Source organism: Anarrhichthys ocellatus, unplaced genomic scaffold, assembly GCF_004355925.1.
Source record: "Anarrhichthys ocellatus isolate YVR2014 unplaced genomic scaffold, GSC_Weel_1.0 scaffold13, whole genome shotgun sequence".
NCBI lineage: Eukaryota > Metazoa > Chordata > Actinopteri > Perciformes > Anarhichadidae > Anarrhichthys > Anarrhichthys ocellatus.
The window spans coordinates 4465945-4483160 of record NW_022280043.1 but is presented as its reverse complement, the minus strand read 5'-3'; the positions used below and the strand labels follow the sequence as shown (position 1 = coordinate 4483160).

General features: G+C 43.9%; 1 protein-coding gene across 2 annotated transcripts in view; it reads right to left on the bottom strand.

The window, feature by feature from the left end:
• The window catches only part of adamtsl4 (ADAMTS-like 4), a 32269-nt gene extending 15273 nt beyond the window's left edge, over positions 1-16996 (bottom strand). Inside the window, exons 1-6 of one of the 2 annotated variants that reach the window (XM_031853177.1) lie at positions 16709-16996; positions 15112-15175; positions 11494-12065; positions 10250-10639; positions 9949-10141; positions 301-403 (exon numbers count right to left, since the gene is read on the bottom strand). In XM_031853177.1, the coding sequence (XP_031709037.1) occupies positions 301-403; positions 9949-10141; positions 10250-10639; positions 11494-12065; positions 15112-15175; positions 16709-16731 (1345 nt within the window). In that variant the 5' untranslated portion in view covers positions 16732-16996. Of the gene's footprint in view, positions 1-300; positions 404-9948; positions 10640-11493; positions 12066-15111; positions 15176-16708 lie in introns of both variants that reach the window. The other variant, XM_031853175.1, reaches the window with a different exon arrangement.
• Positions 16997-17216: the final 220 nt, after the last annotated feature.

Below are 17216 nucleotides of genomic sequence, written 5' to 3'. Positions count from 1 at the left end.
GTTCGAGTCATTCTCTTTTCCTCTTGACTTTCACTACCCTTGACGCTACATGCACTGCAGGCCAATGAGGGGAGGGATTGAGGTGGGTTGGGCATGCAGTGAAAGGCCTGAAAACACACACTAATACCAGAGCAACATTTAACTCACTTAATCACACATTTTACTGACGCTTTTTCAACTCCCCCTTCCCCCTCTCCTAGCATTTCATTCTCACAGTAAGCCTATTATCACATTGAAGCACTTTGCAGCTAAACCCTTAACTACCATGTGTGTGTGTGTGTGTGTTAACGCAGTCCTCACCCTCAGTGAAAGGTTCCCAGTTGTAGAGGCGACCCATGAACTCCTGGGTGTTAAAGGCAGCACACTGCTCTTCTCTGGAGCCCAACGAAGCTCCTCCACACACCTGGAGGACAGATACACAGGGAGACAGAGAGTATAAAATGCAGTGCCACACATTGAACTAATATGAAATCACCCAGCTATTAAACTGGCGGTTGTTCCTCTCCCGCTCCCTGAAGAAGGAAGGCTGCAGTGGACTGTTGTGAGGAAAAGGCAAAGGGAAACACCGCTAATAAAAAAAAAGGAATTCATTCATTCATTTAATTAAATTGAAGTCATAGAAGTAAGCGCAAACACGCCATATCTGTACACACAAATACAAAAACACACGCACACGCAGTCTACATGCTGCTTTTGGCCGTCAGCAAGTGTACAATATCAGAACCATATGGACATAATAGATTTCTTGGAAGCGGCTGCACACATAAATCCACCGTGGCTTTTAGTGCATGACCACAGAATGTGATGTGCATGTGTGCGTGCATGTGCTCGTGTGTGTATGAGCACGTCTAGCTTGTGCTCGTTCAAGTAGAGTCCTTATGGAGCCGTACAGTGGAAAAAGTTTTAGCATACCTGCACGTAAACGACAGCTGAAACATCAGGCAGAGACGAATCTGCTGGTTTATACTGTACTGACCATAACTCACAATGCCCCAGTCCTGTGGGACACACACTAACTAACACACACACACACAGAGGTGTGAAAAGTATTTACTAATTGCACTGCGCTGCAGCAGACTTAAGACTAAAGTTTATTAACTAATACCTTAGAGGTGCTGGCCGACTTTGTCACCTTTGGGCAGAGGCTAGCTCATCTTCCTGCTTCTAGTCTTTGTGCTAAGCTAACCGGCTGCTAGCGGTACCTTCATATTCATCAGACAGATTGCAGAATGAGCATATTTCCCAAAGTGTCCAACTATTCCTTTAAGTACATTTTGCTGATTATACTTCTGTACTTTTAGTTAACATTAACATTTTGAATGCAGGAACTTTACTTATAATGGAGTATTAATGCTGCATACTTTTTCCACTGCTGCACACACACACACACTCATCATCAGGTATCATTACTGTGGGAAGCCACAACCATCCTGTCTGGTCAAACACTGAGTTTACAGCCCTCTGATATACAACTGGCTCAATCACGCTCAATCACACACACACACACACACACACATGCCGCAGACAGAGTTCTCAGATTTCCTTGCAACTCAAATCTCTGTCAGCTCTACAATCATCTTGTCTTTCACTCCTCTATTTCTTTGATTCGTTCCTCTTGTCTTTTGTTTTTTTTGTGGATCAGTCTCCACGTTCACAGCTGTCACAAACAGCTGGAAAGTTCCTAGTCACACATCTAGGGAGACAAGAGCAAGGGAGTGGTCAAGTTTATGCACACGCGCACACAAAGGCATGCACGCACACAGACCAACAGTTCCCATGTGAACAGGCTTCTGCGACAAAGTGTAACTAAAAGACATTAATGGATAAACCGTCAAAGCATGCATTCATTGACACTGCTGAAATTCACACGTTCACTGTGTTGTGTGTGTGTGTGTGTGTGTGCGTGTGAGAGTGAATTAATTTATGTCGCTGTCATGTCACAAGGCACTCATAAGGATCATCTGTTGTTTCTCTTCTAGTGGAATGTGAAACCAGCTCATGAAACTTTATGTGTTACGCTCCGCCACGGTTTCACACTGTTTTAAAACGGACTAATTTTTGTGTTATTTACAGGCGATATGTTGTAGTCTGGTTTAAGCCTCTTCAACGAGAGAGTGTGTTTAAGCTACATCCGCTCGATGCATATGTTGGAGGGGGTGAGGCGATTGTACGTGTACGTATGTGACCTGATGTTTTCAAGTAACCCTGTAAATCTGCCTGGATGTGTTTGTGTGAAATGCGGATGGTGATGGTTGTAAATATGTCTGCAGGACGTAAACATGTTGGGCGTCATTTGAAACTGGAGAGTTTCTGTGTATCTTTTCATGTGTGTGTGTGTGTGTGCGCCTGTAAGACCATAAACGATAAGTGGACAACACCAAACACACACAAACACAAGGACAGTGTGTGTGCAGCTATGGGATGCTACAGTTCAGTAAAAAGAAAGAAAGAGCTTCCAAAAACGACAACAAGAGGAATGTAAAATGAAAAGAGAGAATGTAAGTAAAAGACGAGTGTGTGCATTCATGCGTTGGTGACTGTATGAATGCTAAGCAGCAAACAGATTCTCCTCCCAATTGAGAGTTTAGGGTGTGTAAAAACATCAGGAGGCTAATGGACTGAATGGAGGGGAGGTAAAGTGAGAGCAAAAACTGGTGTTTCACGGTTCTGGAGGAGAATGTGTGTTATTGTGAGGGCTGGCATACTTTGGTGTTCCCTCCTTTACTATGAGTGCAGGGTTAGGGGGTCTCCCCTTAACTGTGAACAGAAGGAAAGATGAAAGGGGAACTGGGGGTGAGTGGCAGTTATTGAATGGGCCAAGGAGAGATAAAAGAGAGTAAAATACTTAAAGATGAAGGGTGATAGAAAGAGAGAAAGGTGGTGTGTGGTGAGGGAAAGGTAGCGAGGATGAGTCTGGGCCTGTGGAAAACACTCAAACCACGAGTTCACTCCAAAAGTCAAAAACATTCAATCATGTAGCAATATCATTTTTTTTAAAGGCTTTTAAAAGGTTTTTTACTTAATTTTATTTTGTGCAGTAGATTGTTCTTAGATTAAATATTTGACAACTTTCCAGCTTCTTTTGTTAAATTATAAAAAAGTTTTTCTTCACAAAAAAGTGCGGCATTAAAAAACTCTGTGTGAAGCAATACTCAGCCCTGTTCAAAGAGTGAATATTTAAATGGAAATTACTTAAATAACAAAAATACATTTCTTTAGTTGTTTTTTTACCCTTCTGTGTGCATTTATTTTTTGGCTACTACTGATTAAAAGAAATGTACAGTCTCATCCAACTTGGGTCTTGTATTTCATAGTTCTGGTCAGCATTTACACTTAACTTGGTAATCAATCAGGTATGATAGCATCATGCTCACTAAAGTAATGACTGAGGCCATTACTACAATGAAGTCCGACAGTTTAAGAAACACGAGTTGTCAGACAGTCAGACAGGATGTAAACAGGCCAACAGTTAAGCCAGATTAAACTAAACCACTTCAGAGGTGAAGTGAGCGAAACCAAATGTTGGGAATAATCCTTCATTCTACAGGAAGACCGGAGTCGAATCAAGAAGTCCGTCTGTAAACTGTGATGGATGTTTACAATGGACAGTCGGAAAAATGTACCTTTCGTTTTCTCTTCCAAATAAGTTAAGATGACCTGGGGGTTTGTTGTTTCATGCTCCGATGGATTTGTTAGGGATTTGTCCTGGGGTTGCCAATAAGAATGATGGCCCAAGTTGTATAACACCAGGAGTATCACAACTCCTTGCTTAAGTACCATCAAAGTACCTGGAACTTAAACTGGCTGCTACTGACTGACACGTTGAAAGAGTGAACGGTGGATAGCAGCAGAGAGCAGGTGAAAGAAAAGTGAACACAGCTGACAGTCAGTGGTTTTGTTCGGGAGCTGTGAAACTTTCAGATGTGTTTTACTACCAGGGAGGGGGCAGGAGAGAAAAGGTCTGTGGGCAATATATTGGAGCATGGGATGGAAGGGGGGGGGACTGCCTGAGGGCTAAAAGCTTTGTTCGATGCTCACACACACACACACACACACACACACACACACAGACACAAAAATGCCACACACATATAAACACACACCAGCCAATCCTGGTCACACATAACACTCTTGCGTGAAACACAAACACCGGCCCAGGCAAGACTAATGAGTTTTCGGGAGGAACAGATCACAAGGAAAGCGGGAACCTTTCACCACATGTGTGTTTCCGTAGGGAAAGCACAGGTAAAGCGTCGGCATTCTCCATGCGAGTCTCTGCCTGCACAGCTGGCCGTATCGCAGCAATGCCACATACAGGTTAAGGCTGGCCGGTCATTCCTCAAGCATTTCTTCAAATTCAATATCTGCTCTGTTATTTTATTGTACTGTATAATATTGTGCATTTCCACACGTAATATTTTATTTGACTCTGTAACTTGCTGCTGCTACAAACTAATTTCCCCCTGGGGATGAATAAAGTTTATATCTATCTATCTATTACTGCGACATTACACAGACAAAACAACTGACGTTTGGCCCCTGCAGCCGTAAATCAACACACGCCAGAACTAATCACTGTATGCATGCACACAAATCCATGACATATGTTAAGATGTGTGCGTATGTGTTTGTCCTCAGCCGATTAACATTCTCCGGCTAATCTTGTGACCGAGGCCGTGCGTCGGCGCTTTGCAGGGCAACTCCCAGCTCTCGGCCTTGACCCTGAGGAAGGGAAGTCAGGAGTGCTCCGAAAGAAACGCTGCTCATCTATCAGCGACTGACGGGGGGCCCCGCGCTGCGCAAGACGAGCGGCAAGAAATAATACTGTTATGGAGAAATTTGAGTTTGAGCATCAGAACAACTTTTCTAGAAAGAAGAGAAAAGAAAAAGAGAAGAAAACACTACACGAGATCAATAAATGAAAACCAGAGCTTGGCTCCAGGGCACTGAAAATGACAAACCCACATCTTATTGCTACAAACCAGTGAAGTGATTCAATGCATATTTTCATAATAACTCATGGGTGTGAGAGAGAGAGAGAGAGAGAGAGAGAGAGAGAGAGAGAGAGAGAGAGGTAGGAAGTGTGGACAGCTATGCTCTTCGTTCCCAGAGCTCATTTCTATTGACAGTCCAAATGTCTGCACGGAACTATGCAAAGGAGTTTTTTACTGTAGACAGAGATGCTGCTTCCTCTGCCGGGAACCGTCTGCAATTGGATCCAAAGTTGTCTAAAAAAGTTGGACTCACTCTGTGAATTCAAATCATTGCTGCAGACACGGTGTGCTCTGTCCTCTGGCTGCCGACGTTGTGGTCTTTTTGTGATTTGTTTTTATTAAAAATTTCATGAATTTGTGGCATATGTTGTGTTTTCTGTCTGATGTTCCTGACCTGTAACTCAGTGTTATTGCTGACTATCATGGTCAGGACACAGATAAAGAAGAGATTTGAATATGAATGAGTCTTTCATGGGAAGAGAAACAGTTTGACATTTTCGGAAACACACCTATTCGCTTTCTTGCTGAGAGTTAGATGAGAGGATCGATACCACTCTCATATTGGTCTGTTTCATGTAACGCTACATAAACGCTACAGGGTTTATTTCCTGGAGACAGTGTTTTTACACTTCAGTTTTTGTTTGGATTAAACAAGCAAGATAAAACATGGTGATTAGTGAGCGTTAGAGGTGCTGGTTCGTGGATTTTGTTACTTTTTGACAGACCAGACCGTGTCCCTGTTTCCTGAAAAGGAACATGAAAGAGGGAAAACTCCACACACAGGAGCCGATATAAACAGATTTTTAACAAGCAGAGGAACCTGTTTTTTGAAGAGAAGCAGGTACTTCTGCTTGTTAAAGGACTAAAGCAAAGAAAGTACAGATCTTCGAAATGAATCAGTGTGGTTGAGCGTTTGCATGTGTGCTTCAGTCTCACGAACAAAAACATCTGGGCCGGTTTGCCACTTCATGAGAACAACGGAAAGCGTGGCAGGGTCTGCACACAGTCATTAGAGTTGACGAGTGTGGCTCCGCACTGATAGTAATAATACATTTCCTTTGTAGAAACGCCCGTGTAATGACAGACTGTGATTAGATCATCTGACTTATGAAGCAGCCTGAGGCAACGTTAAGTGTAGTCGCAAAATAAAACTCCTCAGGTTTTGGCTACAGGAGCGAGATCAATAACATTGCAGTGCGTGTTTAAAGCATGGCATGTATTTTTGAGGTATTGTGTCTCCTCAAGAGTGCAGGTTTGGTGTCGGTAGTGGAGGGATGAGAACAATGAAGTCAGATAATCTTCAATAATATGTGAATGTTATATCCTATTTATATTTGTTTGAATCCATCTAGAAAATAACAAATTACCATGGAATTTTTCAGCCTTGAGTAGCTCCTGCAGCAACCAGCGCTGACTCTACTAGTGTACAGTATTGTGTGGACTGTATTCACGTTGAAACGACTGGTCAATTAATCAATTACTTTAACTATTTAGATAATCAATTCATTGATGCAGCAATTTTTCAAGCAAATGTAGTGTGTGTGTGAGAATTTACTGCTTTTCTGTAATAAATCAATGTAAACAAACTATTTTGGGGCATTTTGACATCGTTTTTTTACATTGTATATGTTAAACAATTAATGTATTAATTTAAAAGTTATCAGCAGATTAATCGATAATGAAAATAAGCTTTTTAGCAACCACTGGATAGCTTTGAGTTTATGGTTTGTGTGACGTTTGTGCTCATTTGGGGGTTGCCTACAACAACAACAACAACAACAACAACAACAACAACAACAAAAACGCAGCAAAGTGCAAAACAAACGCTGTGTCTGATCAGGGCAACTAGACTGAATGTAGCCTGTAAGGCAAAGGCAAAAAAAAAAGTTTGCAAAGAACTTCTTATTGCTGAATGCAATCATTGAAGGCAACTCAGATGTATAGATCAACATTTTCACCAGCTCAGAGATTTCCCCCCAGTTTCCATTGGAAACGACATCCTTGTGTTTGCTGGTATCGTTCTAATTGAGCCGCGTGGTGAACTACATGCATCTCAAATCTCGCCTCACTTGCTGCTGCAGAGGAACGCACTGTTAGTGATTCTTCGCAAAATATTTACTGTGAAGACGAGGACAGAGAGAGGAGCTAAGGCGAGAGGGAATGAGTAGAGAATCATCAAAAACCAAAGAATTGGGAAAGGAAAGGACAGGAAGTGGAGTGTGTCTGTCTGTGAATTGTCTGTTTCAAGCTGGTGTGTCTCTCTTTTCTTGTTTTTCAGGCAGCTTCTTCTCAAATTCCACCTTTCCCTCCCCTCTCCCTTGGACAGAATAACTTCTCCTCTTGTTACACTGTGCTCGTTCACACAAACACACACACTTTTCCATGAATCCCTCTCTTTTCTTCCTGCAGAATCTTTTTCTCTCCATCCCACTCTATTTGTTGCTGCCTCTCTTTACCCCTCTGACACCATAACAGTCATCCTCACCATTTCTTCTTTGCCTCCCTCCCTCCCCACCTTTTCTCTGCCCTCGCCCTTTAGCTCGGCCTCCCACTACTGTGTGCAGATTTTCTAAAAACAGTACTCTCATTCACTACTACTTAACTGCGTCACTTCCTTCACTCTAACACACACATCACACACACACACACACACACACATCACACACACTTCCCCTTTTGCCCTTCTCATTTCCTCTGACCCTCTCTCGGTTCCCCTCTTGCTTCTACGCAACAGTAAAACCACACACACACACACACACACACATACACACACACACAGCCAATCACACTTCTGATGGGCCTCAGGCGTGGTGTGTTATGACAAACACACCTAATAGATAATAGGATGTGTCACACTCAGTCTAGCTCACTCCCTAAATCACACACAAACACACACACACACACACATCTATACAATACATACAAGCCTGGGCAAAGTCCTGCATTCATCAGAAGTTAAACCTATCTTTAAATGATGAAAAGACATAAAAATGTGAACACTGCAGGAGCAAACAAGGCTAAAGCAGAGGCTAATGTTGGGTAAATATTAAACCCAATGAGTCAGGCTGAGCCGTCACAGGACTGCTATTAGCGCTGCTGGCACACACAGGGCGAGTATTCTGCCAGGCCAGCTACTAAATCTGTTCTAACACGGGGACTATCACACAGAGCCGGGTAGAGACAGAAAAGAAGAAAGAGAGGGAGATGAAAGAGGGAAAGAGAGCCTGCCAAGTTATCTAAAGAGAGAAAAGTCAAGAGCCCACGAGTGCCAACCCGGCCCCAAATTCAAGTGTCTACTTCCACTCGATGAGAGCCAGTTGTGGAAATAACGAGTGAGAGTGAAAATGCACAAGTGTGTAGGTGTATGTGTGTGGTATTTAACTTTAATCCTATCATCTCTACCAATGCTCTCACTTAAGACGGACCGGTTACAAGTGGTCTGCTGGAATAAATAACCGGGTCAAATATATTTTTGTCCCCATGATCAAATCTTAAAATGGACTATGGATCAGTTTCCTTCTGTTTATTTCATTCGTTCGTCCCTCCATCCATGTGAGACATCTCACACATGGTTAACTGATTTACATGAAACTCAGTGAATGATACTTTCTCACTACTGCATTTTCAAATAGCAAGTAGTGCCCAAGAAAGATGTCACGTCATATTGTTTTTTTCCTTTTATCTGTGAGTATTGTATGAAATATTGTATGAAATATTCTGATAGAATAGCCAGTCTATGTTTCAATTTTTCATACCTAAGTATCTTAACATGTTAAATGCAGCTGTAAAGGACTGACTGAACAAAGGAAGGTGTTTTCGTGCTTGAAAATAGAAATTAACTCAAGCATGATATCTGTGACTTTCCACATGTTGACCCTCTCACCAGGGACACGAGTTGATTGATTAACGATTGAATAAATGGCAACGGTGGCGGAAGGTTGTGTGAAAGCCTGCTGTGAATTTGAAACAGCCATTGCAAAAAGGTGGAAAATGTGCATGTTTGCCGAATGTGATACTGTGTGAAATGTGGTAATATAAGGACGGGTGCCTCTTAAAAATGTCTATTGCCTGATGGTTATGTTTTAAAACAATCCACGATACAAATATATAAAGCCTATTAATAACATATCAATAAATAAACAGTGTGGATACAATCTCCAGGCACAACACCAGATCACTAAAAACACTTCATCCATGATATTCTACCTCAATCTCACATTTAATTGAGTGAAATCAAGCGTGGCATTCCTGTCTTAGTGAAACCTGAGTTACTGCGGCGTCCACCTCAGTTCCTCAGCCGTGTGTCGAGGGTTTGAATTCGCCCATCTGTCATGATCTGTGCCTCGGGCTGCTCTTTTTTCACTTTGCTACTGATAACGCTCGCACTGAGGCGCACCGAGAGGTATGGAGCCGGTTGCAACCCCAATCATCACCAGACAGGCCTCGAGACAGCCAGGACATTACGCCGATACACATTGCCACATGCACACATTTACGCACGCATTTACACTAACGCGCAGGTTCTGGCCAGTTTTTCTTCTCACACGTATGTGCAATCAGTCCCAAAGACACGTGTATGGCTTCACAACAGAGGTGTGTATTCTGGTTGCTACCCAGAATACACACACGCCTTGGAGCTGCGGAGGCAGTTGCAGTCAGTTTCCATCCAATTGCTCAAAGACAACCAGCTAGTTTTGGAGCTGGGGAATGATCTACCTATCAAATACACTCTGCTGACCTTCAACTTTACGTCCGCCTAACTGCTCCCTTCAACACACGGCATGCATATAAATCAAGCATGACTGCAGGCTGAATAAAGCAGAGGTGAGCGGGGGACATACACGTTAAGTAGCAAGTATGAAAGTGAACTACTGAGATGATTAAAAGGGTGTGAAGCCAGTGGAATGAGTGGAAGAATTACTTTTTTCCTCGTATTCATGGGTGAAGATCTTACCTGTGAGAAGCACCTGCGGTACTCCTTCTCCGGCCCAGAGCATCGGAAGACCTGAGGAGCAACCCTTCCTCCCTCTCTGCCTGATTCCACTCCCAGGTGCGGGATGTGGGGGTGCTGCAGCGGGTAGATGTCGCCGGTGGGTGGGACGTGGGGGCTAAAGCCTGGTTGGAGCTCCCTGTCTCTGTGGTTGGGGCTGGAGCGATGGAGAGGAGAGGAAAAGGATGACACGACCGCAGGGAAGTTGGGGCGGGAGAGAGGAGGGATGGGAGGAGGCGGCGCGGTGACGGAGTGCCAGTCAAACCTGTGGCGGTTGGGTAGGAGAGATGTTGATGAGGAGCGTGAGAAGAAGTGAGAAAGTGGGACTCGCTCTCTTGCCCTCCCGTGGTCTGTATTGGTTTGTGGGGGTCGGTCAACATGGCGCTGTGGGTTGCCAGTTGTGGTGGGATCCTCCTCAGCAGCAAGGTCTTCAGAGACCTCCTCCTCACGCTTCCCCCGCTTCCTGTCCTCTCTATCACTCGCTGTCTCCTCGTCCTCCTTCCCGTTGTTCTCTGCATCGTCTTCATTGGGCACAGGTGATGTTTCAGCATCAGTGCCGTTAACAGTGTGGCGGGCCTGCCGGTTGGGACGGTGCAGAGGCAGAGAGAACGGGACCCTGCCGTACCCAAACTGACCTGGACGGATGGCGGAAGACCTGCGAGGAAGGGAGAAAGACACAAAAAAAGGAAGAAGAAGCAGGGAAGTATTTAGAGAGGAAGATTTACAGATGGAGAGAAAGATCCACAGGCAGGAACAAAAATAAAGAAAACAGGAAGACAGGATGCATTTCGGATACAGTACATGCTAGCTGTCCAACATAATCATAACCGACATTGAGCGGGCAGAGTAATGCAGTGCCTGTTGGTATGACAAAAGCCAGAGGTAATGATCTAATAACACAGCAGATACCAGTTATCGGCAAAACTCCAAACTCAAACACTCGAAACATCATAACAAACCCTCTCTAATGCCGAAACAATGTGAGCACTTTAACTAACGGCCCCTGAATGAATCCTGAGCATGTGCATCAAATGGTGCTCTGAGGAATCTTTTAGTTTGGTGACGTCTTTGTTGATACAACATCGCTGTTTCTGTGTTACAGTTTCCAGAGATCACAGAGGTTAAAGCCATGTCGTCTGCACTTTTTTTGTCAGTAAGGCAAAACTCACTTCCTGTGTGCTAGAGTCATTTTCCTGGAGAAGAGCAGCACACAGCACATGTAAAAGCTTCCGTTAACTGGAAATTGATTGAATCAGTGTTTCTCTATGGGCCACTGACCGTTGACCTTTAAAAAGATGCTGAAACTTTTTGGTTTAAATACTGGATTTCTGTTGCTGATACCAGCATCAAAAACATCTGATTATGACGCATTGGGCCCATTAATTTAACGAATCCAGAATTGTGACCAACATACATACAGAGTAGGAGATTTTACAGATGAAAAATTAACTTATATCTGTAAGAAGCTCGGCTCTAATTGATTCGTTCGCTTGTCCAGTCATCACTCACCTCCTCGCAGGCAAACCTTCACGATTTGGGGCGGTCGACCTTCTGCTCCCGCCTCCTGCAGACCTCGATGCGGCTGGATTGGTCGGCCTCCTAATCATGCGTGCTGGCTGGTTGTAGCCGTGAGAGGGAGCGTGGTAGGGCGATCGGTACACAGGAGCATGGTCTTGATTGGATGGGGAGAATTCCGGCTGGTAAAAAGGAGGGTTTGGATTGGCCTGTCCTGGTACCGGAGCTCCTCCTCCCCCGGGGTTGTTATTCCGATACAGAGACACCCCTTGGTTGTGATTGTCGGAGGCGGACAGGGAGTGATGAGGCTGGTGTTGCCCGGGGTAACGAGGAGGATAGAAGGGGCGCACAGGTGAGATGACAGGACCGCCGATGCCCCCAGGCAAATAACCTGCCCAGTTAGGTGGAGAGTGGGAGAGGGGAGGTGGGGGAGGTAAACACTTCCTGCTCCTCTGTGACACGCCTACACCGCAGGTCTGCGAGCAGTCAGACCACTCCACCCACACAGACCACACCCCCTCCACAGGCTCCGCCTCAAACACCTGTCTGGACTGTCTGCCTGCCACCTGGCACACACACAAACACAGATATTGAGATGTATGGTTGAAAAACTGTTTCATGTAATATATGATAAATAGAAATTATTTAACAATAGTCGTCGATAAAATTTCTATCAATCAACTAATTAAATAGTAGACAAACCATTTGAGGTATTATAAAATATTTTGTGGTAATTACTTTGAATCCGTCTGTGCTACATGTTTCCTCATCACTCTCTGTCACGCCCAACAACGATATACTGATTTTAAACAAAAGCTCATCTGTAACCGGTTTGTCATCACCACCTTTCAGCATCCAGCAAAACAAGAAATCTGTGCGAGATCACTAAAACAGTTAGTAGTCTCTGGTTTAATCCAGCAGATATACTGTATCTCTTTTCACTTCTAACAGAAAATGTGAAAATCTGATTTAAAGTCAGTATGTTCTGTCCCGTCTCAAAATGTAAGGCCTGAATGAAAACATTTTTGGGCAATAAATGAATTGACAAAAAAAAAGGTTTGGCTGGTTAAAAAGTACTTTAAATGAATTGAATGTGTTCTGACTGCATGTAATCTTAACCCCTCTGTAATAAGGTCAAAATGACAAGCTTTGGCAATATTTTAAAGAAGTACTTAACTTAGCAAAAACGCTGCCATTGCTAAATCTAAAATCTCTGGAGGGACTTATCACTTCACAGTAACTGAGTCCGCTGTTGAGCTGCAGTCTCATGAGTTTCCTTCCTCTGAGGCCAAAATGTAAATCCTGAAAAGTTTCATAGTTCACTCAGGCTTTGAAGAGACTCGGTCACCTGCCAGCAGCTTATGAGCAAATGGATAAATTCATTGGAGTTGGTGTCATATGAATGCGCTGCAGAAACGACAAGATTGGGGCTGATCTGGCTGTGTGTGTGTGTGTGTGTGTGTGTGAGAGTGCATGTACAGTATGTGGGTGCCAGGTCAGGCTTTGATGTCTTCCTCTGTGGCTACAAATAAATGTTTCTCCTCTCATTTCATAACTGAAGCATTGGCCTGGTTGGCAGAGCGGCAAACATGAGAGCTGAACAAAAGTTTCCATTCAGAAAGAACCAAAACATAAATCTGCACTACACTTCTCACTCTCTCTTTTTTAGTGTGTTCATGGGCAGAAAGATGGAAGTACTGTAGAAACTGTTTGTGGGTTTGTGGCGAGAGAGGACAGGTGTAAGAGGCATGCTTGTGCGTTTGTGTTTCTATGCATGTGTGCTTCAGTATTGTATTATCCAGATTAAAAGGGTTCCTGTCAGTGTCTGCGGTGAAATGGCAGGAGGGTGGGAGAAAAGCAAAGAGAAAGGGGTACGAAAGATGAGGGGGGGGTTGAAGCAGACAGGCCTAATGACTGAGTGTGTGTGTGTGTGTGTCTGTGTGTGTGTGTGTGTGTGTGTTTCTAGAAGGGAGGTGTTGTCTTTTGTAATGAGTGACATCAAACACACAGCTGCCACATAACTGGGACCATTAATGAGCTCCGCGCAGTGAACCTGCAGCAGCTACCGCTGACCTGGAGCTACTGGTTAAACTCCTGCGACACTGCACCGCCAGACCTGCTCCAGACCGGAGTGTAGCTGAGAATACTGACATGTGTACATACAACCAAATGCCATACTGGCAGTGAAGAGATCAAGTCCTATACCAGTTTCCAGCAGAAGAGATGGGGGACAAAATCCACAGTTATTCTTCATCGTTTTTTTGTAATTAGAACAGGTTTTTCAGCTAAACTGAAGGATTAAGTGCTCATTTATAGGTTGAGGAACATAATCTTGTCAAACCTTCGGCAACAGATTTCTTCCACTTGGGTGCAGCAGAAACAAATAGTGAACATTGACACGTCAACACCTTTTAAGTTGTTTTTTGCAAACTATTGCTTCTTCCAACAGTTACGGAGGATATTATCATTCATTTGAAGGGGTGTTTCTGGCCACCTGATGAATGTGAGTCCAACATTCACTCTCTTTTAGCTCTGTTTTTGGTCTCCACCAGCTCCTGGGGGAAATATTTGGATCTTGAGCTGCTAATGTTGGACTATGTGCCCCAGCTAGTCGCTAAATGTGCCTGATGTTTGGTCCTGAGCGGGTAGTGTAACATCTGCCAGCTGGGGCCATAAAACCCTATGAGAGTGGTGAGAGTGAACCAAAACAGTAACATTTCGGCCAAACAAATGAGCTAAACAATTAGCTGAAACTCACTATAAAGATTCAGGTTATAATTCTCTTGAGGTTCTTCTCCTTTCACAATGTTTTCACATTGTCATTTGATACATTGTTATTATGAAAAATAGCAATCATTGCGGCTTAACGCTAAATACGTTTTTTTCAAACCTAAATACATCAATCTGAAAAATGCATTAACACAGCTGCTGTTTTTCTTAAGAGTAGATCATGAAAAGATGTTGTTATCTATAACAACAATTTGTTCCATAGTTCAGGAGAAGCTGGTTTGAGGCTTCAGCAGATTGAGTTACAGTCTTTTTAGTTTAAAATTCCATCTTTGTTTTCTTAGACGGTGTTTCCTTGCTTAGCTGCAGTGGAGTGATGCTAACACAAATAGAATTTGATACTAAAAAGACTGGAAGGTACCCACCTAATTTGACTGACTCCGACTGGTGAAGCCTCGCATTAGCTTTGGCTGAAATTCGGCATGTATTTTTGCGAAGTATGAAGACTTCAATGGGATTTGGTCTCCCATCTCTTCCATTGGTGTTAGAGAGGGAGCACCTTGGGAGCCGAATGGTTACAGTGCATGCCACATAACGGCAACAGTCTCCAGCCAGGGACCCTGGTTGCATGTCATATATCTCCATCTCTCTCCCCCATTTCCAGTCTGCCTCTTCACTGTCCAATAAAGGTGAAACTAAAAAATCTTTAAAAAAGAAAAAGACTGGGATGTCTTTGCAGCCAGTATGAACATTTCCAGCATCCGATACCTCTTTTAGAGTGCATATGGGCCAATCAGGATTGTTTTAGGACATGAAATAATGGAAATCTATCCTTAAACTCTCACTTTTCAGCCCTTTCTCACTCTTAATGAGCTAATGACTCACCTTCCTCTTGGCTGCCTTGGTCACGGAGGTCGTGACCACCACAAAACCCCACAGGACATAGAGCCTGGAGGGATGAAGAGCAGAGGGGGAAATAAGTGGCAGCTATACAAGATTTTAAACATCAGCAGGTTGTTCCATAATAGTTCCATGACCTAAAATGTGCATTTGTATGTACTCTGCAAACTTACAGAGACTCATTGTTCTTTGTTCAATGGTCATCAGCGTTCTTGAACATATTTCCCCGAATGTAAATTTAGTTTACAAACTGTGTTGAATGTGTTGAGTGAACACCCCATATGTTCCAGTGACCTAATTTTACTTTAGCAACCAATTATGCCAGTTTCTTTCCCACTACAGGCGTGAGCGTTCCAGCCGGGGTGAACACAAGTTTCTTTTTCCCTTCAGGGTTCACTGGCAAACATCTCAATACATTTTGGGAGGCGCTAACAAACTAATGAAACTAATAAACAGCAAGTATGTTTCTCCTCCGCATGCCTCTCTCTGGGGCTCTACACACCCTGAGGATGTGGCTTTAACACACACACACACACACACACACACACACACACACACACACACACAACCAGACTTAATCAGTCACAATATGTAAAATAATGCTGTACTGTGAGGTCGTTTTTATTTGAGGTCTGGCGTTCAAAGGACGTGGTTCATGATGTGAGATGGTGATGCCCCCTTTAAATTTAGTGTTCATAATCTTGACATAAAACTACATTCCCCACTAGAGCATCTTTATATTATATATATATATATATACACATATATATTTATACACATATATATTGAGTCATCAAAGCCTAACATTTCCCTTAAAGGGGAAACGTTTCTGATAAATATACTTGTTTTTAAGAAAACCAGCAGTTGCCACAACAATCTCCATGAAGTTGCAGACACAAGTGCACAAGAAACAAGTGGAATACCATCTCTTCATCTGCCAAGAAAATAGCCTGAACATGATACTAAACGACTTGCTATGACCATGCAGCGGTCACCACGAGAACCAAACCATCACCACAACCACGAGTCCGCAAGCCACATGTAGTCTGGGTAATTGGTGCCTTCTTCCTAGTGTGGTGCACCGCCATGGTCTCTGGAAGCTTCCCCACATCAGATACCCCGAAAAACACAGACAAAGGTCCCGCACAGCCCGACACAACAGAGCCGCTGAGGCCGAAGTAAGGACCCCCTACCCGGGTCCACGTTTTCCTGGCAGCTACAGTGGCACATTGTAGAATGAACTCAGAGCCGCGGGGACAGAGGGAAAGAGAGAGGGGGACAGAGATATGCAACAGAGGGGAAATTCACAAAAATCTGCCCTGAGGAGAAAGACTCTAACCTAAACCCAGATGTCTTCGGGTAAATTCCTATCATATATCCTGCAAAGCGCAGTGCGCAACAAGAAGGCGTCGCGCGTAAAAGTCCAAACTTCGCCACAAAACAAAACAACTTTATAAAATCTCTTCCACGCTCAACACACCATGCCCCACTCAAAGGAGGATGCAACCCCCCATGTGATGTTGTGTACAAGCGGACTGAGAGAGGCAGCAGGTTGCAGCAGCAGTAAAAGTCAAAGTTTTACCTGAATAGTAAACCGAGCCGCATGCTCCTCCAAGAGTCTCCCACAACAGTCCTCACTCCGCGACTAATAAAAGCTATTGATTATCAGTCCAGGTTTAGTGATCGGATTGTGGTCTGTTCCTGTCTGTGCGGTCCTGAAAGAAATGTGGTGAAATCCTGCGAGGGCTTCTTCAGCTCTCTCTCTCTCTCTCTCTCTCTCTCTCTCTCTCTCTCTCTGTCCCCTTCCTCCTGTCACAGTCACTCCCCGTGATTTTAGGAGAGTGGGAAGGGTTCTGTTTTTTCTCTCTCTTTCAGTCCGTTCACTCTACAACTTTTTTTGGGGTCCTTATTATAAACTGGTGTGACGCCTGGCAGCCAGGGGGCCAGAGAGAGGGGGGGAGACAGGAGACACAAAATGAACAGATTACACAACTCTCCCCGTCTCTCATTTTCACACACATAAATCATACACTCCCACAGCCTCACACACACACACACACACACACACACACACACACACACACACACAC